This window comes from Hyaena hyaena, unplaced genomic scaffold (assembly GCF_003009895.1).
Source record: "Hyaena hyaena isolate Hyena2069 unplaced genomic scaffold, ASM300989v1 scaffold_796, whole genome shotgun sequence".
NCBI classification, from domain to species: domain Eukaryota; kingdom Metazoa; phylum Chordata; class Mammalia; order Carnivora; family Hyaenidae; genus Hyaena; species Hyaena hyaena.
The window spans coordinates 310,073-336,180 of record NW_024081429.1 but is presented as its reverse complement, the minus strand read 5'-3'; the positions used below and the strand labels follow the sequence as shown (position 1 = coordinate 336,180).

General features: G+C 44.7%; 1 protein-coding gene across 3 annotated transcripts in view; it reads right to left on the bottom strand.

Annotated features, from left to right (window-relative positions):
* The window catches only part of MCPH1 (microcephalin 1), a 270,061-nt gene that overhangs the window by 212,822 nt on the left and 31,131 nt on the right, over nt 1-26,108 (bottom strand). For all 3 annotated transcript variants that reach the window (XM_039219167.1, XM_039219166.1, XM_039219168.1), the window contains exons 5-9: nt 21,298-21,385; nt 18,141-18,255; nt 14,606-14,749; nt 11,142-11,228; nt 7,562-8,677 (exon numbers count right to left, since the gene is read on the bottom strand). In XM_039219167.1, the coding sequence (XP_039075098.1) occupies nt 7,562-8,677; nt 11,142-11,228; nt 14,606-14,749; nt 18,141-18,255; nt 21,298-21,385 (1,550 nt within the window). The remainder of the gene's footprint in view (nt 1-7,561; nt 8,678-11,141; nt 11,229-14,605; nt 14,750-18,140; nt 18,256-21,297; nt 21,386-26,108) is intronic.

Sequence of the window (26,108 nt, the reverse complement as noted above, 5' to 3'; positions counted from 1 at the left end):
TGGGAACGGCCTGTCTGTGAGTTCTTAGGTGGTTATGTAAAAGAGCATTTTCACAAGCTCAGCTAGGCAAGCTGTTACTATGTTTTCTTTAAAGATGTTTCTGAAAAACCACAAGCAGCTAAAAGTGCAAATTGCAAAGCTGGTAGGAGAGAGTGGCCAGTTATTAATCCTTTCCACAGCTCACCAACACACTTCCTCTCCACTTTCCTGCTCCCCCCACCCCTGCTCCATGGCTCCTGCCATTTGCTCCAAAGCTGCAGTTTCTCAAGGAGGTCATCAGCTCTCCTCTCTCCCCCGAGCGTGGTCCGAACAGGCCCCACAGTCACCCACTACTCAAAGGTCCTAACTCCATGCCTCTTGCCAGGAGGCTTAATACACCCAACTGCCTCACAGATCCCTATCTTAAATGGGAGATTTCAGAGAGACTTCAATCAACACACCCCTGGGCCCTATTTGACTGTTTTATCAGTTTATCAAGGTTGTAAATCCTAGACTCTCTCCTCCTTGTCACCTCAACTTCATGACACAAGTGATTCACTTAGCTTTCAAAAAGTGATCAGAGAGAAGAGACCCTCACAGCCCCAGAACTTTTACTGTTAAGTTATACTGCCCGGGATTTCATCAGTTAGAAATCTGTTTGGGTTGGGGTGTCTGGGTGGCTCAGTGGGTTAAGTGTCTGACTCTTGGTTTCAGCTCAGATCATGATCTCACAGCTGTTGAGTTCGAGCCCCACATCGAGTTCTGCACCGACAGCATGGAGCCTGCTTCAGATTCTCTCTGACCCTCCCCTGCTCATGCTCTGTCCCTCAGAAAATAAAAATTAAAAAACATGAAAAAAAAAAGTTTCAGTTAACAGTATCATCAAAATACATCAAGGAAGGTCAGAAAGTGAACTCATTCACTTCTCCTTGTGGATGAGTTAAGTCACTGCCTCCACTACGCCTAACAGCGATGATCAGGATTAAGAGGTGATTTTCATACCAAGTGAAAATAATATTACCACTTTGGAGGCAGAACCAGGCCAAGGCAACCTAAGGTCATATGTAACCTAAGTGCCAGGAAAAGGAAAGAGATGAAGACATGGATGTTGAGAAAACCACTGAATTCCCGAAGGGAACCTGGCGCACGTCAATGCTGTGTGCAGGACAGAGGCATAGTACGAAACGCACTCTTACTTCCAACATCTATCCTCCTGTATTTTACTTTCCTGCTTCCACGACACAAGACTAATACTAGTACCAGCAATACAGCTAGACACTCACTCTGCAAGATCAACTACATCAAAGATGAAAAGGCTTCTGAAGCCTTTTCTGATTCTGATTCAAGAATCCATATAGTTAACATGTAAAAGCATACCCCAAATCTGAACAATATCCCACCAGGAAATTCCTTCTGAGTCTCTAAAATCTAAATAGTCATTTAAGAACAGCCTAGAATGCAAAATCTTAAGACTGTGGAAAGAGCCTTCAAAGATACCTAGGAAAAATCCTTGCCATATAGAGTTTTGGGATTTGGGACACATGTGAATTATTCATGTGTTCTATACAAACACAGCTCAGCTAACTAAAGAATCTGTATCTTTTTTTGTCTAATAAAATATCAAGTTCGCTTTATAAATACAAAAGTAAATCTAATCATGAGTATCAAACGATGTGGGATCTTTTCCTTTAAAATCACTGTAGAGATCATTAAAATTTATTTTAACATGCAAACTAGTGTTAATACCATATAACCTTTCCCACTGGGAGTAATTTCTCCATCTTTCTAATTCCCTGATATCTGCATATGGATTATCTTGACTGTATCTTCCCTACTTGTCTTAGTTCCTTAAGGAAAAGGGATAGTTTCACATCAACCTTATCTCCCTGCCCCCCCCCCCCGCCCCGTGTTTATCCCAATACGTGAGACACAGTAGGTGAAGGGCAATCATAATAATGAATAGACGAACAAATCAAACAAATAATCAACAGGTTGTAGCCCCTTCCTTACAGCCAGCCTTTCTGTTCGGGCTGAGTGACCCACACTGAGCTGCTAGGGGTGCTTACCTTCAGGGAGTGTACTAGCAGGTTCTGGGAGAGAAGGTTCAGAGAAACAGTCTTCTAAAAACATTGGTGTATTACCTGAATTGTCAAAAGGTGCAATCATTACTCTTCAATCTAAAATACTGAAGGGGCATCTAGGCGGCTCAGTTGGTTGAGTGTCTGACTCTTGGTTTCAGCTCAGGTCATGATCTCGCAGTTCGAGGGTTCAAGTCCTGTGTTGGGCTCTGTTTCTCTCCCTGTCTCTCTGCCCTTTCCCTTCCCCCATTCTCTCCCTCCTTCCAATGTCTCAAAACAAATAAACTTCAAATTAAATATTCGAGAAATACATGTTTATGTATACCTATGTATTTGATACAGTAGTACTTAACAATTTCTCTTGAAGAAATAATCAGAATATGCAAAATATTGAATAAGAATATCTAAATGCCTAGGATTTGATGGGATTAGTTCTATTAAGTATATACGAAATATTTTCAACTCAATTTAAAAAAATAGTATGCCTCTAACTGATTAAATGGGATGTAAAATACATCATAAGATTATCAAACTTTCTCATATGGTTGCAAAACAAATCCGAAATTATAAAATACTTCTCTACCTTGGGATTATGAATTATGAAGAAACATGCAAAAATCCATCTTTTACAAATAATACAGCATTTCTGCCTCTCTACTCTATATTGAACCACATCAATCATTCTCTAAGCAGACACTAGTTGTCATTATGCTACTTTTTCCTTCAAAGTCAGGATGAAGCCTCATAATCCTTCCAACCTAGAGCAATAAGCAATGGCCCCTAACCAACTGAAGTCAGCACAGACCCCATTTGTTATTTCTGTCTCTGGGATTAATGCACTACGACAGAGCGCCATTGTATTATGAAGGCTGTAGTGTGATTTAAAATCTGTACTTCGGCAGGGATGGCATATGACGGATGTGTGCTAATTTGCCTCCATTCAAACACTCCAGTGGTCAGCTAATAGGTTAACAAATACCACACTCAAGAGACAACTCCTAGAAATCCTTCTGCCCAATTGTTATTAGATCTTTTGCTAAGTGGCAAAATGGATCAAAGAAATGAGCCATAATTGGTGAGGTCATCAGTTTGTTAATCAGCATACTGTATGCCAGAAACCTTCCCCTGGTTAAATCCATAGATTCAAGAAAACTGGTTTAGCTAATATATTACGGGGGATCCCTCCACCCATGCATGAAAAGGGCATTATAATCCAGCATAAGCCAGAGCTGGTATTCCTGGGAGTGATATCCAAGACTTGGTCCTCTAAGTGGCCTTAGGAAAAACCGCAGGGTCAAAGTAGATCTGGTGACGTGATGCTGATGAGGTTAGAGTAATGTAACCCTAGAATTTTGTAAATGTCTAGTGTGTATTTCAGGTAATGTGGAAGGTTCACCTGATGGACAAGACCAGGGTGCTTAGCATATAGGTCTTCTGAACAGTTCTCCACCTACTTGCTAGTAAATGTTTAATAAATGTCTGTGTCTCTGAGACGAGGAGATTGTCAACCTTCAACCTCTAATAAACGGTACAACCTATGGAAAAGAATCTAGTAGTAGAATATGGCCAAACTGCTAAGATACGGCACACATCTGTACTGACATGTAAGATTTTTTCAAGTACAGCAAAGAAGAAAGTTGTCCATTGAACCAGTGGACAACAGTGAAGGTCTGGCTATGAAAGGAACTTCCTTCTGCTTTGGCCAATGGCCATGTGGCTGCACCAGGACCACCTCAGCCACCTTTGTCATTGAGAAACAAGTAGGAGCTGGCCGGCAGCTGCTTCAAGATGACCAGGCAGCTTTATCTACTTGGCAATTAAAAACGATTCCGGGGGTGGTCTGAAGGCCCATGATTAGAGGCACCATGGCTGCCGGAAAGCCGTCGCAACAGGTGAGCCTCGTCAAGCAGCTCTCCCTTCTTTTTGTCCTGCGGTGTCAGAACACACTAAGTGACATCTCCATTCCCGTGCAAGTTTGATGTGCACAGATTTCCTGAACCGGAGCTGCATTTATTTCCACGTTTTTCAGACCCCGAGGCAAGAACAAAAGGATTTTATTTTGACACCCACTCAAATGCACAACTGAGAAGTGGAAGTGATTAATTTGCAATACAAGACACACTAAAAGGCACGACTCAAGTGAAGAATCTCACAGATTTCCATTAATGCCTTATATGCGATGAACGTGCCTGATGAAAACCATCTGCTTATGGACCGATATCAGTATCTGGCAGTACCTGCCTGCAAAGGCGTGCTCAAAAGGAAAACATAAAATTTTATTGTACGCCTGCCTGCCTCAATAAATGTTTGCAATCAGTTCTGAAGATAGGAACACTCCATCTGAACCCCAATCAAGTGAAAAGTAATTCCTCTCCCAAAAACAGAAATCTGTTCTTCTCATTAGTAGACCTGATTTCAAAAAACTGCATGTATATTTGAGATTTGTCAATAAAAATTTTGTAAAAATGCCTTTTCTTCTCTTTAAGTACTGACGGATCTTGATTTTGCTTCCTGGTCCACAAAGCCTGAAATAGTTACTATCTGATTCCTTACAGAAAAAAATCCACTGACCCCTGAAATAGACTATATTAAAAAATGAAGTAAATCTATTACTCTATTGATACCGATATGGAGATATGCAACATTTTAAAAAAGCAAATGAGATAATATAATCCTATTTTGCAGTAAAATCCCTTTGTAACATCTACCTGCACCCATAGTGCACCCTCACATGCACACGGTGTCTGGAAGGAATTACAGTGAACTGGTGACACCCAACTGTTCCTAGCAGACACTCCACAACCAGTTGGTTCTCACGGGGCATCCAGGGTGACGTGTAACTCAGAAATCCCATCTGGTGACTCCCCTTTTAAAAGCCCCCAGTGGCTTCTCATTCACACTTCAAAACAAAAAACAAAACAAAACAAAACAAAACCACTCCAAGCCTTGTCGGGTACTAGAGCCCCGGGGATCTGGCTCCTGGCTGCCTTTCTCATTCATGTCCTCCCAGGCTTCCTTCAGCCCAATAAGGTGCAGCTGTACTGGCCTCTGTGCAGTACCTGCAAGCACTGTCTACCCCAGGACATTTGTACTTGCTGTTTCTGCAGGCTGAACATGATTCCAGCAGTCATGGGACTGCCTGCTCTCCGATGCCTGGTGTGAGATCTAAGGCCACCTTATCTAACTGCCCGCACTGCTGGGGTTCTGTGTATCACAAGGCTCACTGGCTAAGGTCATGCTCACCTTCATGCACTGTGTCTTCCTCACTAGAACATGACCGCTATGCAAGGCACACACTGTTTGCTTCTCTGATATCTTCCAGCAAACCAGACGAGTGCCTGGAACACGACAGGTGAACAGCCAGGAGCTGTCATGGGAACTCAGAGGAGGTAAGCGAGGAGGAGAACAGGAACATCTTCTCTAAGCAACTTGTTACTGTCAGCATATATTTGTACACTGTTCATAAAATTAGAGAAGTGTAAAAAGAAAAAAATTACTGGTTAACAAGATTTAAGAGATTATTTTTAAAAAAATTAAAGTTCCTCCCTCTGTTCCTGTTCTCCTCATGTTTATTACTGACTCTCTGTAACTTGTTCTTGTAACCTTTACTGCACTCTCTATCAACAGGGGCAATGAGTACAAGTGAGCTGAAAGCAGAAATTGAAGAAAGACTTTTATTTCAACACAGAGGACTTGGGGGGCATCAGCTCCCCACGGAGTATTTTTCCTGCCCCACAGCCCGGGCACACAGGGAATGTGTAAAGTCCGCTGCAGGCTCTGTGCTTCTACCTGTGGAGAGCTTCCCAGACAGAGGGGGCACCAGGTGGGCTGACGGGAGACAAGTTAAAGCACCGCTGGGTCTTGATTTTGTCACAGTAAAACAAAGGGACTTGGTTTTGGACAGACAATACAGAAGTCTCTTCCGCCCTAAAATGAGATGATTTTCTGCCTCTGCGGAATGACGGGAAACAAAGTGACCCTAAAAGACATCCTTACATTAGAGCGCACAGAATGTCTGCTTTCATCTCAGAGTCAAGTTCAGTCACACCGGGGCCCTGGCAGCACGCCGCGGTGTGACAGCGCCCATCACATGATGCCGAACACTGCAGTCCCCTGGAGCGCCCGGTGCCCGCCCCCGGGTCTTCCACGTGCCCCAGACCCCGAGGCAGTGGACACGGGAGCGAGGCCCGCAGCACCCTGCTCCCAGGGACAACTGCACTCTTTCTGAACAACGTCGGGGCTACGGGGTGCACCTCATGTCCGCAACCAGCCTTTTTTTTCACTGAATTTATATTTTCACATCATTAAAAATTATTCAAAGTGTTTAAAAATAAACAAGATAAAAACTGAGGAAAAGAAGAATGTAAGCTTTAATAACAGAATATTCTTAACTCCCAAAATAATTCTATATACCTACTGTTTTATATTAACCTTAGAGTCAACATGATTTTAAAATATTTTGAAAACACATAGTGAGCCTAACACGACATAAAGTTTGTCAAATTTCATATACTTTCAGAAAGCTAAGATATAAATGTAAGTTAAAAATATACAAAATTAATTCTTTGTGAGGCTATTCTGGGGACTTTATACCCAAAGAAAAGATCTACATCAGTGATTTCAACCCCCATAACTTCTGCATCTTGATAAGGATATTTAAAACCGCAGGGTGAGCAAATAATCAAGAATAAAGTTGGTCTTATGGAAATTTTACGTAATCTTTAGGTGAAGAAGGTTGAGGTTCAAGATTTCGTCATACTTATGACTGCTGAAATTTATTTGTCCTGGCATTCAAAGTGTCAAATGTCTTCTATTGCTGCTACTTTTGCTACAATTACTGTAATTACACAGTTCATTACAATGGCTACAACTAAATTACACACAGAAATAAGTCTATTTAAATCGTACACTTAAAGCAAAATAAATAGAAGCCAAACAAGGCCTGTTACAATAAACTTACCCTGAGCAAAAATGTTAAAAATTTTTCTTTATAACACGGCCCAAAGTTTCTTCAAAATACACACTGCTAACGTATTTCCACATTTCCTTTCCGGTACCTTCTTCCCTGAAAGAACCAACGCTCCGCCGCCTCGCCCTCCCCTCCCGGCGAGCAGAGCCTCACTCCCGCGGGCAGGGGATGCTCGGAGCCTGGCGAGGCCTCCAGGCGGCGTCCAGCAGGCGGCGCCCGCGAACGGGGGGAACGGGGGGGGGAACGGGGCGCCCGCTCTGGGGGACGTGGGACGGCAGGCCTCCCCCGCTCGGCACCCACGCGGACCGGCTGGGAGAAACGTACTCCTAGCGGCAGCCTGCACCGACGCGCCTAGAAATTCCACAGGACCGTAACCTTCCCCTAAAGGACTTCTCATCGGAAAACCTCAAACAGCGGCTCTTTAAAACTAAAGATGGACACACTTTAATGACGAAGAGGCTGCGGCGGGCCCACCAGCGGACACGCCGTCACGTGTCCCCGCACCACACACACGTGGGGAAGGAGATTCACGTACTTTCACCGCCGCCGCTGGACGCAGCCTCCCTCCGCTCCGTAGCGCCGTTGCCCGCGGAGCCCGGCTCGGCGGCGTCGCGGGGCGTCCCGGCGCCGCAGCGGGCCCCCGGCTGCGCCCCCGGCGCCCAGGCGCGGCCGTCCCGCTCGCCGCCCACGCCCTCCGGCTCTCCGGCGTCCGCGGCGCCGCCCGCCGTGCGGCCCGAGTGCCCTCTCAGGGCCGCGGGCCGTCGCCGACACCCGGCGGCTTCCTCGGCGGCCCGGCGCCCCCACGCCGCGCTCGCCTCGTCGCGCGCGGGCTTCTCGGGGCGGGAGCGGCGCTCGGCCGTTACCCTGCCCGCGGGCGCGGCGCCGGGGTTCTTCCCGATGCAGGACCAGTCGGCCCTCTGCAGGACGTCCCTTCTCTCCCTCCGCGAGAGCCCTCTGCACAGGAGCGGAGGGGCGCCGGCCGCGGCCTGCGGCGCGGGGAGCGCCTCCGAGCGCCGCTCCCTCAGATTGTCCGGAGAAAAATAATCGTCGTACGAGGACACGTCGCAGCCAGGGCCCTGGACGGCGGCCCCGGCGCCCCCGTGCAGGCGGTCCCCCCGAGGGGGGCGCCGCTCCTGGGGCCCGCCGGCTTTCCCGCGCCGCCGCTTCCTCGTCAGTCTTCCTTCCGGGGGCGCACCTGACACCTCCGACTTTCTTCTTCTCTTTGCCGAGCAGCTCTCCGCCCCTGAAGGTCCCGAAGGGCGGCGTTTTGTCGCACATAACGTAGGGGACAGACCGTGTTTCTCGTCAAACAGCTCCCTGGATGCTCCCCCGGACCACTTGTCGGGGTCGGGGCTGACCGCTTCACCCGCAGGACCCCTCTGCGGACCTACTTCTTGTTCTGGCAGACGGCCGGTGGGATTCTGGGGCGTTAAATGGCTGAGGTGAGCAGGAGGTGCCGGCGAAGGAACACTACCGGTCCTCACTGCAGGGAAAGAACCAGGAGGTGCTGGCGAAGGAACACTACCGGTCCTTCTAATTTCACCACTTCTAATTTCATCGACTTCTCCCATTCTCTTCTCCTGACTTCCACACCTCAAGTTTCCACAAAGATGGTCAAAAGAGGAGTCCAGAGCACCAGAAAAGGAATTATCTAGAAAACATTAATAAATAATTTTTTAAATGGCTTAAATTATTAGAGAAGTAATTTTCAGTTAACCAATACTTATTAGCCATAGCCACTGCTTCAAGAGAGTATCGACCGATCCACCTAGGGACCTCTTGAGGGCCAGCATTGGCAAACCTGGGCATCAATGTGTGCACAGACGGTACGGGGGTGGGGGGGTGCAGGCAGGGACACACACCTCTACCACAGTCACGCTCACTTACTCAACACACATGTGCAGCACATTTCTTCAGAAAGAGCATCCACACCTTGCTAAGTTCTCGAGGAGGTAAGAACCGATGTCCCTGTCTACATCAAGTTCTAGCCTTTCATGAACACAGGCCCCCCGAACCTCCCCTGACACCCACTCAAAGCCTCATGATGAGTTTATGCCCAAAAGTGAACCACCAGGTAGGCTGTAGGGTTCTGACTTCCCTCATATTTTGTACTTTTCTTGAGAGTGGTGCTAGGCTGCCCACCCCCCATCTTCTGAAAACTGCATGCGTATGTATTCCTCCAGGCCTTGCCTTCACCCCACCCTTTAATCTGGGTAAACCCTACCCTTACTTCAAGCCCCCACCCCAGCCCCCACCCCAGCTGTGCCTCTCTCTGAACCCTTCCACCTCACCAGGTCTGAGCACACACATCCTCTGTTAGCAGAATGCTGCCTCAATTTCCCAAAAGCAGGTGTCCCAGTGTTATTATTCCTATCTGTCCCTCTCACTCAACTATAAGCTCCCAGAGCAGAGACACTATTTTCTGGAATGTGAGGCCTCTAGCCCCAACCTACTAAAGAACAGAGGTGACCTGCAGGGAGCAGGGAAGCCCACAGGGCAGGGAGGCACTGTACCCACACCAAGTCAAGGAGCATGTGCGTCCCTAAGTCAGGAGCGAGAGAGAGGGACACTTTTAATACTCGCAGCTGAATACCCTAGCACACTTTTCAGAAAGCTGACAGGCAGTGTGACATGTCATTAGGCATAAATACTGAGGTCACACTGCCGAAGTTCAAGTCTTGGACTGGCCAATCACAAACTCTATGAACTTTTATGCACTACTTGACCTCTCTGGTCCAGTTTTCTCATTGACAAAATGGGGGCAACAAGGGTAACTACTTAGTAGGGGTACTGGGGGAATTCAATGAAATACAGCATATAAGGTATGCTGAGCAGCACCCGTGACCTAGGAAAAATGAAATCTGTGTTAGATACTATCACTTGTATCCAAGTTATATAAATAAAAATCCATCAAGTGTGAAATAAAAAGAGATTAAGACAAATGAGTAAATAATTTCAACACATAACAAAGAGATGACAAAAATAAGCCACACATGAGGCGCCTACGTGGCTCAGTTGCTTACATGTCTGACTCTTGATTTCGGCTCAGGTCACAATATCATGGTTTGAGAGTTGGAGCCTGGCATTGAGCTCCGTGCTGATGGCACGGAGTCTGCCTGGGACTCTGCCTCCCTCTCTCTGTGCCCCTCCTGAGTGCTTTCTCTCTCAAAATAAATAAACTTAAAAATAAATACCGTTTTGTCATCTGTCCCTGCTGTGGCTTTCAGAAGATATTCTGTAGCATTTTAAGTAAGCACTTTGAACAGTTAGCTCTTTTGGGGGTCACTGCTCCTTATCTGGGCCATACTGTCAGCTGAAACTGGGTGGTTATATCAGATTTCTTAAAATTTACTCAAAGGAAAGCTATCAGGATGAAAAATTATCAAACTGAAACATGGTCTTCTACATTTAAAATGTGTATGTATGGTATATAATTCTAATTTTATTCTTTCCAATACTCAGCTTCTTTTAAAAAATTCTTTTAACGCTTATTTTTGAGAGAGACAGAGAGATGGAGCACGAGTGGAAGAGGGGAAGAGAGAGAGGGAGACATAGAATCTGCAGCAGGCTCCAGGTTCAGAGCTGTCAGCACAGAGCCCGACGTGGTGCTCCAACTCACGAACCACGAGATCATGACCTGAGCTAGAGTCGGATGCTTAACCAACTGAGCCACCCAGATGCCCCTCCAATACTTGCTTCTAAGCAGAAATCCATTTATCTTCTAAATTTCTCAATGATTTCTACACACCTCACTGACAGCCATATGCTCCTTGTAGTCATGGTACACGGTGTGAAATAAGCTGCCCTCTGTTGTAACACAGTTTACACTGCATGCGAATAAGTACATGTAACACAAGTTTTCTTTTTTAATACCTATTGATGCTGTGCCAAGAGAGCAAAGGCCTGAGAGAAAAACTGTAGGAATCCCAGGTGATTTAACTTACGAGGTTCCTCATGCCCTACCTGTATTAAAATACCTATTTTTTATTACCTAATTTCAGTGAAATTCATGAATTCTAGTTTTTAACTATTCTTCACATTAGAAGAGACTCCAAATAAAAAAACCGTAATATTCTCAAAGTTTAAATCTATCACAGAAAAGAAAGTAACTTTACCTGAACACAAAGTATCCTGTGAAATGTTCCAGGCTCCACACAGAGAGTTAACTGTGTCATCATGAGACTTCTCGAGCAACTGGGAAGCTGAAAATACAACCGAACACGTCATCGGACGCAGCGCTGACGCTGACACGCGGGGCCCACTGCACACCCACTGTCTGCTCTTTCACATCACACCAACACCGACTTCCACCTGCCACTTCACACTCCAGACCTGCTGCACAACGTTAAGCACAAAAACTCTTACTCAAATCTACTACAGACGGGGAGATTCATAAAAAATAATCTACAGAAATCATGTCACCAAAAGGATTAAATTTAGGATAAAGTTAGAAGAGATTTTGAAAAGTCAGTTTGCCTGGACCTGAGCAGAAGCTCAGCAAAGGTAAACAAATATTCTCAGCTCATCTTGTATAATAGTCGGGCTTTTTCTTCAAGAAGCCAGCAAACTAGAACCGTGGTTCTCAGCCCTGGGTGCCTTGGCTCCCAGCAGGTGACGGTCACGTCTGCAGACATCACTGGATGCCATGGGGTGTGAACCAAATTCTGCTGGTGTACAGTGAGTGGGCAGAGGCCAAGGATGCTGCAAGGCATCCTGCCGGACACAGGACAGCACCCCGCACTGCCCCTCACGTGCTCTTAACAATGAATGGTTCTGCCCAAAATGTCAATAGTGGCAAGGATGAGACTCCCTAGAGGTTTCACAGAATAAAATCCAGGATATCAATAATTTAACAAGGTCACAAATATTATCGTCAAATCCTGTGCATACAACAAATCAGAAACAAGAAAGACATTTTGGTCTCATACCCAAGGATGTTTTTTAAAGAGACTCAAACCATGCTTTCTTGAGGAAACGTTAAATCAAGATCAGAATGGTGAGCACAAGAACAAGTGTTTCAGGTGTTGAATTCTGAGCTGTGCTGGATGCGGTGAAGTAGCAGAATTAACCCGGCAAAGGAATGGCACAGTGCCAGGGGCCTATAAAGGTACATACGTGATTAGAGCAGAGCACTTGCTCCCAAGCTCCATATGCACACTCACCCTCCTCTTAGCAACAGAAACCTCATCTCGTCAGGGCAGCCACACTCTCTAAAAGACCATGCCAGTCTTGTTTGTGGTCTCCTTTGGCTCCATCTACTACAGTCCCCTTTGGCTGTCATCTTGGATGACGCTGGGCATCAGGCAAATCAAACTACATGTATGAACACAACACAAAGGACTGTGCCTGATTTCCTGGGTTGTCTGGAGTGGTTTCTTGCCCCTATTGTTCTCTGGCCATAACTGCTTACAACCAAGAAGAGCTATAAGACCCAGTGCTACTGGATAGAACTTTCCGTGTGCGAGGCTGTCCACAGGAAGCCGGCTCAGCTGGGAGACATGTTCATTTTAAATCGGAAGCCAGGCACTAAGGGAGACCAAGCAGAAAAGTGAGAGGCAAGACTCTTAAAAACCATGGAATGGCCACCCTATGACTTCTACTTAGTATGTCTTTGATGACATGACAGAAACATGCACCTCTATCTAATTTGAGCCACTCATGGTATTTGTTACATGCAGCCCAAACCAACCTTAACTGATACAGGTGCCCAGTGCATAGTCACGTACAAATATATTCAAGGTAGGTTAAAATAAACCGTAAAGGTAATAGGAGCAAACACAGAACAATTTTAAAACCTTGTGGTGGGGGAGTTCTGGGCGTCAAAGGAATCCTGGAGGTCATAAGGAAAAACCAACAGATCTGCCTACATTAAATGTTTCTGTTTTACAAAAGTTGCTGCATGTTAAATGAGAAAGCAAAGATTTTGTGCATTTCAATCAACAATATACTTACTGACTGCCTACGAAAGCACACTGGGCTCTACACTAGCTCGGAGAAGGGCTCTACACTAGCTAGGAGAAAATGCTGCAACATTCAACGATTACTGTGCATGATATAAAAAAGACTCTTACAAATAAGAAAAACAGGAAATTGGACAAAGACATAAAATTCACAAAGATAATGCAAAAGTTATAATTAGTGATAGAATCGAAAACAAAAAAATATGTTCTTCTCATAAGAAGTGACCTCAAAAGCAAACCAAAGAAATGAAGTTTTTCTATCTCAAATTGAGTAAGATAAAGAGTAACATATTTTTCCAACCGTGGAGACAGTGGCACTCTCATAAACAGCTCGCAACAGGTGAAATAGCACTAACTTTTTTTTTTAAATTTTTTTATTTATTTCTAGGAGAGAGGGAGAGAGCGAGCATGAGCAGGGGAGGGTCAGAGAGAGAGGGAGTCACAGACTGAAACAGGCTCCAGGCTCTGAGCTGGCAGTCAGCACAGAGCCCGACGCGGGGCTCGAACCCACGAACCGCGAGATCATGACCCAAGCGAAAGTCGGATGCTTAACCGACTAAGCCACCCAGGCGCCCCAGAAATAGCACAAACTTTGAAGGGCAATCTGACAAGATAAAGAATTTTAAATTCTGCCTTTATGAATTAACACTGTCGAAGCACACAGGAACACAGAGTTGCAGAGAAGCATGTCCACCAGTGGAAGGACTACACGAGTAAAAAGGAAAAGGAAAGCCTCACGACCACAAACAGGAAAACGGTTAAGCAGAAACAAGAACCATATCGTGCAGTTTAAAAAGGATAAAAACTTGCAGCACTATTTCTAATAAAGAACAACTGGTAAACCTCTGCTAGCAGATGACTCAGTATCTAAACTCCAAGCTACTCTGCAGCATCTTAAAAAGAGAAAAGAAAGAGAGAAGTAGGGGTCATACCTACTGATCAGGGAAAAACCTCCAAGACACTTTTAAGGTTAAAAAAAATAAATAAGGGCTGAAATAACAGGTATGCCATGATTCAATTTAGGTGAAGATAGACTACAGGTCCACACCTCACAGGAAGACACAGAAGCCTGTGCACACAGGTGTGTGATGCACCGGAAGCCATCTGGAAAAATATGCACACTTACGATATGGGTTCTCCATGGGTGGAGAATTCAAGGAGAACCCAGATGGCTGTTCACTAGGAGCTGTACGCTGGTGTTTTATGAAAATGTACTCATATGGTATTTAACTAGAAATTTTAATAATAGCCCAAATATAGAAAAACATAAACTCATAATTAGTCTAAATCAAATTCTTTCAAAGAGCTTGGTTTATTATTTTTTAAAAAAGAAAATATCCCCAAAATATTAAAAATCACAAAGGGGTTACAAAAAATAGATTCTCAACCTATACATCCAAAAAATACATGCCTAATACATGCTTAAAATATATGCTTTAAAAATCTTAATGAAGCGTAAGATTTTCTGGAGGAAAATATTAACACAGTCCACCCTGAAATAGGTAAAAATCTATTAGAATTAGGAAACAACTGAAGTCTCTAGGGAAGGAGGAATAAACCTTCCCCCCACAGTTTACACACCAAGCGCTCGGTTCCCTTTATAACATGCCAACACTTACAGGTAGGCGAGAGGTTCTCCCTCTTCTCCTTCATCTGCTGCAACCTCTTCTCCATGGTACTGTGCTGGCCGCTGTACATTTTAATCGTGGGACTGTAGATCAGTGAGCCATTGGATTCAAATAGGAGAACAGGGACATCATTATCTGAAAATAAACAAAAATCCAATTTTAAACTTAATAAAAAAGCCTTCTTACTGCAACGATCTGATTCGTTTCATGGGAACACTCCCAGTCCATCCCATAGTCCTCCACCTTCCCTTCACCATCATCACCTACTACCATCAATATCTGTCATCACCCCTCCACTTCCACGGTCAACACGGGCACCAGAACTGCGGCCGCTGGCTGAGGAAAGTCCACGTGCCAGGTGCTGTGCTAAGCACTATACGTGCACCACTTCACTCAACGTCTCCTAGCCCCAAGGCATCAGGTGTCAGAATTTAAAGATGAGGAAACCAAGACACACAAGTTACTTTACTTTTTTGTATCTAGATCAAATAAGTATCTCACACCTAGTAAGAAGGAAGAGCCAGAATGCAATCTGGCTCCTAAATGTTGGAACGGCTATTATTAAAAAGAAAAGAACAAGTGTTGGCCAGGAAGTGCAGAAAAGCTACTCTTGCACACTCGTGATGGAAATGCAAACTGGTAGAGCTATTGTGCAAAACTCTATGGAGGTTTCTCAAAAAACTAAAAACAAAACTTCCGTATGATCCAGCATTCTACTTTTGGGAATCTACCTGAAGGAAACAAAAACACTAATGCAAAAAGGTATTTGCATGCCCATTTCACTGCATTAATTACAAAGGCCAAGACAAGGAAACCACCTCAATGTCCATCTATGGATTACGGAAATTGTGGTATGTGTGTATACACACACACACACACACACACACACACACACACACACACAGGAATATTATTTGACCATAAAAAAGAGCAAAACTTTGCCATTGATGATAACATGGGTGGACCCTGAGGGCATTACGCTAAGTGGAATAAGTCAATTAATGCAAAAGAATACTATATGTTATCACTTATGTGTGGATTCTATAAACAAAATCAGAAAACAAAAACAGAACAACCATGGTCATGGATACAGAAAACAGACTGGCAGCTGTCTGAGGCCCAGAGTCAGCGATGAGCAACATGGGTGAAAGGGGTCAAAAGTACAAACCCCCAGTTGTAAAAAGAGCGAGGCACGGGGACTACAGTGAACACTGGACTACATTTGTGAAAGTAGCTGGGAGACTGGGTCTTGAAAGCTCTATCATGAGAAAAAAATTTTTTATAACTGTGTATGGTGATAGATGTTCAGTGGACTTGTGATCATTTTACAATATACACATCAAATCACTGCACTGTATACCGGAAACTAGTATGTTATGCCAATTATAGTTCAAAAAAGCCCCAGAAATGATTCTATGATTAAATACATAAGGACAAAAATTTCTCTATTTTTTGATTCCACAGAAGCAGCCTGTTGCTACAAGTGAAAAATGTAGGTAATTGATCTTCTAAAAGCCTTGTGCAAGATGCAACCATCAACAAAACCTGATTGTTACCACTGTTACAGTGCTATAATGTTTTACAAGTAATTGAAGACAGGAATAGAGTATCTTGAAGCCAAGTAATGCCTACACAGAGAAAAAGGAAATACAAAAGCTGTATATGTGTCAGGGAACCACTGAAGAGACCAGGACCAGAGAGGTCGCGATTCTGCAGAGTGGGAATGCTGAGGGGTGAGCTCATGAGCAGAGGATGGTTTACCCCCAGGAGGATTTATCATTAAAGGGCCTGGGGCAAGAGGCTGAAGGGCTGGTCTCTGACCCAGCAGAGAGCAGCTGCTGAGAAACAAAGGTACAAGACAAGACACAAGCCAAGAGTTTGGCAGTATCAACAAACTCAAGAGAAAACCAAAAGCTTCGCAGCACCAAATCCCACTGAACAGGGCAGAGAAGAGATCCAGTCCTCGCATGCACGTTATTTTATCCTCAAAAAAGTTGCCAAATTCTGAAGCTACAAGTTGCCAAATTCTAAAAGCTAAGCGGGGGGGGTGGGTGGGGTGGGGTGGGGGGGGGGGGGGGTGTGTGTGTGTGTGTGTGTGTGTGTGTGTGTGTGTGTGAGAGAGAGAGAGATGTAAAGTTCTCTCTGTTTATTTTCACTGAAAGATGAAAATGGAAGTTCAGGACCAGCCAGGGGAAGGGGTCGTTATTATTCCAGGCTCTCAGAGGAGAGTTCTAGGTGGCCACATCCTGGTATCACTGTCAAATCAGAAGTCTACCACGCCTCACCAAAATCAGAGAAGTTCCTGCTCAAAACAGTCCCGATAAAGCCTACACTGGGAACTCAGCAGGGGAAACTAGAAACTTTGTGTCTAAGAGAATAATATTGCCTGGAGCTTCAAACATACTTTATAACTAATGACTTGCCTTCAATTACAAAAGCCATCATTCTTACTGAAACAGGGCATTAGGACAAAAAGCAGGACAAAAAAACACAGAACAGAGCAGAGGCATTCTAGATAATGCAGATAAGAAGCAAAGAAAAAATGTCAGTGATTTAATCCGAACAGCAGAATATATTTAAAATATGGGAAACCCTAGAACTGCAAAGTAAAATAACCAAACTTATGAATGCAAAAGATGGATTTTAGAGCAGATTACACACAGAAGAATGTATTAGTGAACTGTAAAAAAAAAAAGGTCAATGGACAATATACAAACTGATGCACAGAGAGGGAAAAACAATTCAAGCACCTCTGTGAACTCCAAGTAGGAGATTTAAAAAGAAAACTGGCCCATGAACATAAAATTCAAACTATTGAAGGCAAAATGCAAACAAAATGCACAGTTAAAAGAAAATATACCTTTAAAAAAACAAAAATACAACTGTGGGCTAATTTGCAAACCCAAAGAAATGTGTTGTTTTTTTTTTTTTTTTAGCTTTACTGAGGAATAATTAACAAATAAAAATTATATATATTAAAGGCAAAAAAAAAAACCTGGGGTGACTGGGTGACTCAGTCAGTTAAGCACCTGACTTCGGCTCAGGTCATAATCTCATAGTTTGTGGGTTTGAGCCCCACATTGGGCTCTGTGCTGATAGCTCAGAGCCTGGAGTCTGCTTCTGGTCTCCCTCTCTTTCTGCCCCTCTCCCACTCTCTCAAAAATAAACATTTAAAAAAATAATAACAACATATCATCTAACATTTGCCCATGCTGAGTAACAAAAAGGCCAAGTATTTATCAGGTAAAAATATAAAAATAGATATAAAATAACAAAGAAATAAACAGGGATTTATTCCAATAGGGCTTCTTAGTCAAAATCTGTTTTCCATTATGATTCCTGAAGATAAAAAGTTCCATCAGTTTGGTGAGCGACCCAGACTTCACGGCTGATGAGCTCAAATCCATGGCCCTACCACAGCCACGGCAAGCTTCCGCAGGCTGGAGCTGCAGGGTCCCCCTTACGGGGGTCCGTCCACCGGCCACCAGAGCAAGCGCCCATGCCCGTACTGGGTGTGCGCACTCACCCATCGTTGTTTTCTGCCTCTGGAGCTCTGTAGCCATTTTCTGAAATTTCTTCTGAAGCCTTTTATCATGTTCTGGTGTTTTAGGAATAAAATCTTTGGGCTGCATACACTTACGCTGTGCAAAAAGGACATAAAAATTAATACTGTATTGCAACTTTGTAAGAAAACAACTCTTCCCTTTGCATTTCTGGAATTTTTGTAACACTGCAAAGCCTTCTTAAAGGCTTTATTTCTTGCACTGCATGTGAAACAGCAAGTCATTTCTTTCTGTGCATCTGTAAAAGTATCAGCACAATTTTAAGAATAAACACAAGGTGGCTATACACTAAGTAGCTATGTTTACTCAGGCATTTTCTCCTGAAATCCTCCCAGCATTATTAGCTTCCATGAAAGTTCTTAAACAAAATTAGTCTCTTCCTCATTTTTGTTAATCTTCGTTATCTCCCCTCCCCCCACCAAAATTAACAACATAGTGACAAAATACGAGAGCAGTTTAACTACCAATGAAAAGAACCATTATTTAATCTTGCCCTATTGTCTTTAAATCACAGTAACTCTCTTCAGCTGGTGACCCCCAAAGACTCTACACACACACACACACACACACACACACACACACACACACACGAGGTGTGACAATGGGTGACTCCCAAGAAGTCTGAGGGAGCTTCCGCAGGCCTACACTTGTGTTCTTGACTGAGCACCTTGCTCTCACTCATCATTTAACAAAAATGCTGTGTCAGGCACTGGTCTCGACACAGGAAAAGATTCTTGCTGTCAGCAGCTTATGCTCTATTAATGAATGATGGAAATTAAACCCTACATAAGTAAAATAAGTTATATGTGTGAAAATAAACACAATAAGTAAATAAAGTGTAGGCGTGCCAGGAGGGTTAATTCCAGCCAGCCTGGAGCTGGCCTCGACTGTGGTCCCCGCCGAACATGCACAGCATGCAATGGGCTAACAAACAATGATGCTTTGTGACTGGGAGTCCAAAGCATCTGGGGGCATCGGTATTCTCAAAGCTCGCCAACTGCTTATCGCCAATGGGAGGGCTCGGCCGCTGGGGGCGGTAAGGCACTCACAAGGGCACATGACCAGCAACCGAAAGAGGCTCCCCTCCCGCCCTTCTCAAGCAGGGTCACGTAGAGTCCCGTGAGTCTTTGCAGACAACTGACCCCCACCTGACGGCCACCATTAGTACAGTAGGTTGGGAAGGAGAAGGCACTACAGACGAAAGGAAAACAGCAGGCAGGCGAGCCGGGGCAGCCGCACATGGGAGGATGGGCCTCGGCTCGCAGGGCGTTGGCGCTCAGGGGCCTCACCAAGAAAAGAACCGGGGCTCAAAGCCCCACCCCAGTCAGAAAAACGGTCACATCATGGAGTTTGGGGGAAGTGTGTTCCAGACAGAGGGAACAGAGAATGTAATGGCTCTAAATCACAAATATGCTTGGAATATTTGCACAACAGCAGGGATGAGGGTCAGGCTGGCAGCAGAAAGGAGGAGAGGGGGAACCAAGAACCTCCACAAAAAGCCCAAAATAATACCATCTGCAGTCATGTTCACTTTGCAACTGCACTTAGAAAAAGGAAAGAGAATGTTTTCGGGCACAGGTAAACCTTTAAAGAAAGTGTATAAGCAGTCATGACTTAGGCCTCATTAATAGGAAAATGACAAAGATCAGTGACATCCAGGTCTGATAACTGTGTGAAGAAACAGGCTCCCTCTACACTGCTGGTGGGGCTGTTCACAACAGAGAGCACGCACATTTCAACCCAGTAACTTCATCTCTACAACTTCCACATGGAGAAATTAATTAAACATGTCACACAAACAACGTGCTTAGGAAAAACCCACAATGATTTAAGGGTGCACGAATCCAAGAAAGACACATTCATGCCATAGAATAAGTGAGGTTGGCCGACGTATGCTGTCATGAAATGGTCAAAAACATACTGTGAAGAAGAAAACAGCAATCTCCCAAACAATACGTGTTAACATAGGAGAAACTCATTCGCACAAAAGACATATGTGTGTGTGTGTGTGTAATGTATGTGTACTGAAGACCATCCAATTCACAAGGACCCATATCAAACCAACAACTGTTTATTTTGGGGGTTCCTGGGTGGCTTAGTCGGTTGAGCATCTGACTTTGGCTCAGGTCATGATCTCACGGTTCGTGGGTTCGAGCCCAGGGTCGGGCTCTGTGCTGACAGCTCAGAGCCTGGAGCCTGCTTCAGATTCTGTGTCTCCCTCTCTCTTTGCCATTTCTCCCCCAAATCTCTCGCAAAAATAAATAAACATTAAAAAAATTAAACAACAAAAAAATCCCCAGCAGACACAACTATTGCTAAGTGTATCAAAGAGAGTCAAGAGACTTGCACCCCCTATTTCACCTATATGTGAATGAGATCAGGGTGGAGACTGAAGTTAAGTGCACCTGTCAGTGCACCACAAACCCTGGCTGGCCTGCCATGAATGGAATGGAGGTAGAAGATTTAGTATTTACAGAAAATCTGAGACACCCACGGGAATGTCTTCTTTAACTACGGGAAATGTATGGTTCTAGTCTGTCTAATTCAGTTTGGAGAAAGTCCGCAGATCGCTTCTCCAACGGGCATTCTCATGCGAAAAGGGACTAGGACATTTCCTAGTAAAGCAACTTACCCTCAGATAAAGAAATCACAATAAAAGCTTTTAAATAATAAAACAGTGAAAACGTTGTAGTTCAAATATGAATTAGACCTCAAAATGTCTTTAAGTCTGCAGAGCAGATTTTCAATAAACTTATTTATTAAATAACTTGGATATTTCTGCTCCAGACTGTTAAGATTCTCCAAGAGCAGAACAAGGTATTTTGCTATAGACATAACAAACCGAATTCCGAAGAAGTTCCTAGAGCACCTAGACATTTGCTGGTCTCTTGGCAACTTCCAGTTTTCTGTTGGGCAAACCTCTCTCTTCCATGTCTCACAACTTTAAAAGATAAAATAATTTCCGTAACTGTCTTAAAAATGCTACAGGAGAAGAACACCAGGAGCAGCAGCAGCACTTAAGACAACTCTTGAATATGCTCTAAATAGTTTCATTTTCTAGGAATAAAAGACTGAATAAATTCATAGTTGCCACTGTCCATATTGAAATCACATACTCACTTTTTTTTTAATTAGGCTTGGTAAGTGTTCCCTGGTGTTGGCTGCCGGGAACAGCGATTCATCGATGTGTGCTCCAGCTGTCCTGCATCTGTGTAATTAAATTGAGAGTATAATGAGCATTTGTTTGTTATATTCACACAGCATTAAATCTGCACATATGTCAGTTAGCAGTTTAAGAAATGCACAGGCCATTTCAATAGATGTGTCTTTTAAAGTAAGTACGCCTAACGGCGCCTGGGTGGCTCAGATGGTTACGTGTCCAACTTCAGCTTAGGTCGTATCTCACAGCTTGTGAGTTCGAGCCCTGCATTACCCTTTGTGCTGACAGGTTGGAGTCCAGAACTGCTTCGGATTCTGTGTCTCCCTCTCTCTGTGCCCCTCCCCTACTCATGATCTGTCCTTGTCTCTCTCTCTCCCTCTCTATCTCCCTCAAAAATATACAAACATTCAAAAATAAACAAAGTACATTTGTAAGCAAATACAAAGGGCAATATAAATTCCACTTGCCAAATTATTCTCTATACAGTATTCACTGTGTAAGAGCAGAAGCAAGCAGCAGGTAAAGGAAGCACAGTTTTTCCGTGGTAACTTTAGTCTTGTAGCACCCTTCAAAATGATCAGTGCATGGCACACATACCACTGAAGCACATGTTATTAAACGAGTGATGTGAGTGTAGACAGGACAAAAAATGAATAATCTAGAGCTAGAAGGTTCCTAAATAAATTAGGCTGCAATGTTCATGTTGCCCCCCAAACTGGGTTGTGTCTTGTGTGTTTTGCCTGGAGAGCAGGGTGGGCTGATGACACTTACCCCAGGCTGCGCCCCACCCCCAGACCTGTGTACAGCCACTGGGCAGGTTCTGCTGTGCAGCCCTTCACGCCCTCCCTGCCTTGGGGATCCTGGACCATCACCTACTTCTAACCATTCAGATGCTCAAATGTAAACAATTACAATAATTTTCTTTTTTTTTTTTTTTTTTTTATGTTTTATTTATTTCTAGGAGAGAGAGAGAGACAGCGTGAACAGGGGAGGGTCAGAGAGAGGGAGTCACAGACTGAAACAGGCTCCAGGCTCTGAGCTGGCAGTCAGCACAGAGCCCGACGCGGGGCTCGAACCCACGAACCGCGAGACCATGACCTAAGCGAAAGTCGGACGCTTAACCGACTAAGCCACCCAGGCGCCCCAACAATTACAATAATTTTCTAAACGATCTCCTTACCTATAGTTTCTACACTTCTCATTCATTTATATCATTAGTGCTGAAAGATTAAGCATATAACATTTTGCTCATCTCTCCACAACCCAACCGAAAACCTTTGATTACGCCTATGTTAACAGAATAATCTCACCTGTTGTTTCAGTCTTTTTAAAGTACAGCCCCTTAACACAACTCCAACTACATTTCATAAGATTGTCACTGTTCAACATTTATATGCAAATGATAGATGGAAATAGAATTAAAATACAATGCAAAAAAAAATAAGGCAAGTATGTCCATATTCATACATAGAGCTCTCTAAAATAGATTAAGAATAAAAACAAAACTTCAGCAGGGGGTATATGGGACTGTATACTATATATAATATGGTAAAGTCGTTCTTATTTTAAGCAGTCTGGAATATTAGGCACCAAACTGACAACAGTATTTATCACTAGACTTAAGGAATCCCAAAGTGTGGTCAGAAGACCCCTGGGGTCCCCAAGACACTTTTGAGGGCCTGTGAGGCCAAAACTACTTTTAGCACAAGGCATCGTTGGTCTTTTCATTGCCCGTTCTCTTGAGCACACAATGGGGTTAAAGCCAAATGACACGTGTAATCCTGGTACAGTGAATGCAGAGGCAGATTCCGAATGCAACTTTTTAGTAAGCCAGACAGGAAAGAGGTTTACAAAAAATGCTAAAATTAAAAAAAAAAAAAAAAAGAACGCAGCACAGTAACAGTGCTCAGGGAACGACGACGAGGCAGCACCCACGATGGGGGCTACTACAGGAGCCAAGAGAAGCTTTGGGTGGGGGCGCGGACTGCCAGTGAGGACGCGGATCTGTCTGGAAGGACAGCCGGTGCAGAAGGGCAGCAAAGGGAAGGCAGGGTGACAATTCCGGGAAAACACAAACCGCTGGTGGGACTGCAGTCCCCGATACTGGTCACAAGAAGGTCGCACAGGTCACCCCAATGGCGGTATTTGCCAAACTCGTGAGCTCGGGCGGCCCTCATCCTGCGGGCCCCAGGGTGCTCGAGAGGTGGGGTACAGGCCACTCTGCGGGGTGAGTTCCAGGACGGGGACATCGAGGGCAAGGAGATCAGTGATGGCTACAGGGGCAGGAGCCGCTGCAGGCTCCACGGAAGCTGTGGGGCGGGGTGGAGATCTGAATGAGCAGCACGGAGGAATAAAAACGGAATGTTCCTGAGCTCTTGTTGACACTGATGGACTGAGCGCATACGTTTTTCTCTCCTGCTCCCAAAACCTCAATCAAATGAGAGTAAAGGAAAGCAAAACGACACAGACCAACAGAAATGAAGAGGATATAAGGGACGTCTGGGGAACTGAAAAGCCAATACAGAGAAGGGAAGCACAGCCTGGAAGCTGAACGAGAGGGCACCACAAGGGACTGTGCTCCTCTCCTCACACCCCAGGGATGCGGATGCGGGCTGGGGCCAACCGTGCCCACAGTCAGGGCCACCAGAGCAGGCGACAGGTTCAGTTTTCAGATGACCTGGACCAGAGACGCACTGAACTCAAGGACACCAGGCTGAGCTCAGGTAAGGACAAAGTTTCCACAAAAGGAAATGTGTTTGTGTGTATTTTCAGATCAGCTAAAAACACCTTTCACAGTTGCAATTATGTAAAGTAAAACTGCTAGTTTATCAACTGCTGACTTTACGGAACCAAGAGAGAAGGGGTGTGTGTGTGTGTGTGTGTGTGTGTGTGTGTGTGTACATGTGCACAAAGGGTGGGTGCAGGTACGTGGCCCTGAAGTGGGGCCCCCGAAGGCAGCCACATAGAAAGCTAAGCCTGCACTCCACACTAGAGAGTCTAGACAGTGTCAAAACCTGGAACGTCACGGCAGCAGCGGAGACACTGAGGCACGATGGGTGGGTGGAGGGGCGCTACCCTGGGGGGCAGGAACTGGGGAGGGCAGAAAGGGACCACTGCTTCACTGCGAGCCTTGAATAATAGCTGGCCTTTCTCTTTTCCTGCATGTGAGGGGCTCTCTCTCCATAACAGGATGGGAACAGGAAACTGGGCATTCTGATTCACACGGAAATGGCTGGCACAACAGGGAGAGAAACGGCACCTAGAGCCAGACAGGAGTAAAGTGAGGAAGTGGTTAGAGCTGGCGGCAAGTGCAGGTCTGGGCCATTTTGAACTCAGGTGCCGTGCTTCATCCACAAGAGTTTCCCCAGCACGGACGCCTGGCACTCAGAGGGTGCACTGAGGGTAAAGACAGAGATGTGTGCAAAAATCCAAATCCCTGCAGGAGCACTACCCCGTCTCCGAGCTCCTCTCCTCATGGATCCCAACCACTGATGCTCTGAGATGCTCACACACACTGGCGGCATTCCACCTCAGGTCACGACCTTCTGTCCCTCAGAAAGCTGGTCCCCCAGGTCTCCGAGCATCTAGCTCCTCTGTGTCTTCTCCGCCTCAGCTCAAAAGTCACCAACTCCAAGAGGCATCCCCAGCCCCTAAGTAGGGTGACCAGCTGCAAACGGGCTCTGCCGCGAAGCCCCTCCTGGTCCCTTCCGAGGCCACACTACGCCCCCTCCTCCCACAAAGCCTGTGTCTTTCATGGCGGGAGGGAATATGCCCATCCAGTGACAGCACAACCCCAATGCCTGGCAGAGGGCAAGTGCTCAAAAGACACTTTCTGAAGGAGTAAATCTCATCACTGTGGAAATAAACACTCTTGTGAAATACCTTGACCTCCTTATCCCACACCACACATACACACACACGCGTGCTCGAGATCACAGAAATATAAAGGCCCAAACTATAAACTCCTAGAAGAAAAGGGAAGAAAAATTCATTATTTCAAAGTAAGCAAAGACATTCAGAGGGAATATCAAAAGCAAAAGAAACATAAAAGAAAACTAAAAACTGCACTTCAACAAAATAAAACACTGACATGCTCTGAAAGATGCAAAAGAGAAAATAAACAGTAAGTCACAGACTGAGATTTGTATTTACAGTATGTGGATCTGACAAAAAATTGCTAGGAACAATGTACAAAAACTAACTGCAACTCAGTATTAAGAAGACAAAAACCCAATTTTTAAAAATGGGCAAAAGATTTAAACCAAATAGTCACCAAGCATGTGATCTTACAATAAGTACGAGTCATGAGGGAAATGCATGCTAAAACCATAGGGGTCCTCAAATGTATGGTTAACAGGTTTGACAAGAAGGCTGACTCAAGTCAAAGGGAAAGAGTCCTCTTTTCAGCAAACAGTGTGGGACAAGACACACACACAAACAGGATGAGATCAGACCCCCACCTCACACCACACACAGAAACCAGCTCAAAACGGATCAAAGACCCAACTGTCAGAGCTCAAACTGTAAAATTCTCAGAAGAAAATATTTAAGAGTAAAACTTCTTGAGCTTGGATTTGGCAAGTTTCTTAAATGACATCAAAAGCACAAGAAACAAACAAATAACAAGTAGAACTCATAAAACTTAGAAACTTTTGCTTCAAAGGAAACCATAAAGGACTTATAAAAACAACCCACAGAATGCGAGAAAACACTTACAAATCCTAACAATATGAATACACATGATATATAGCCATACGGTGAAATCCTGTGT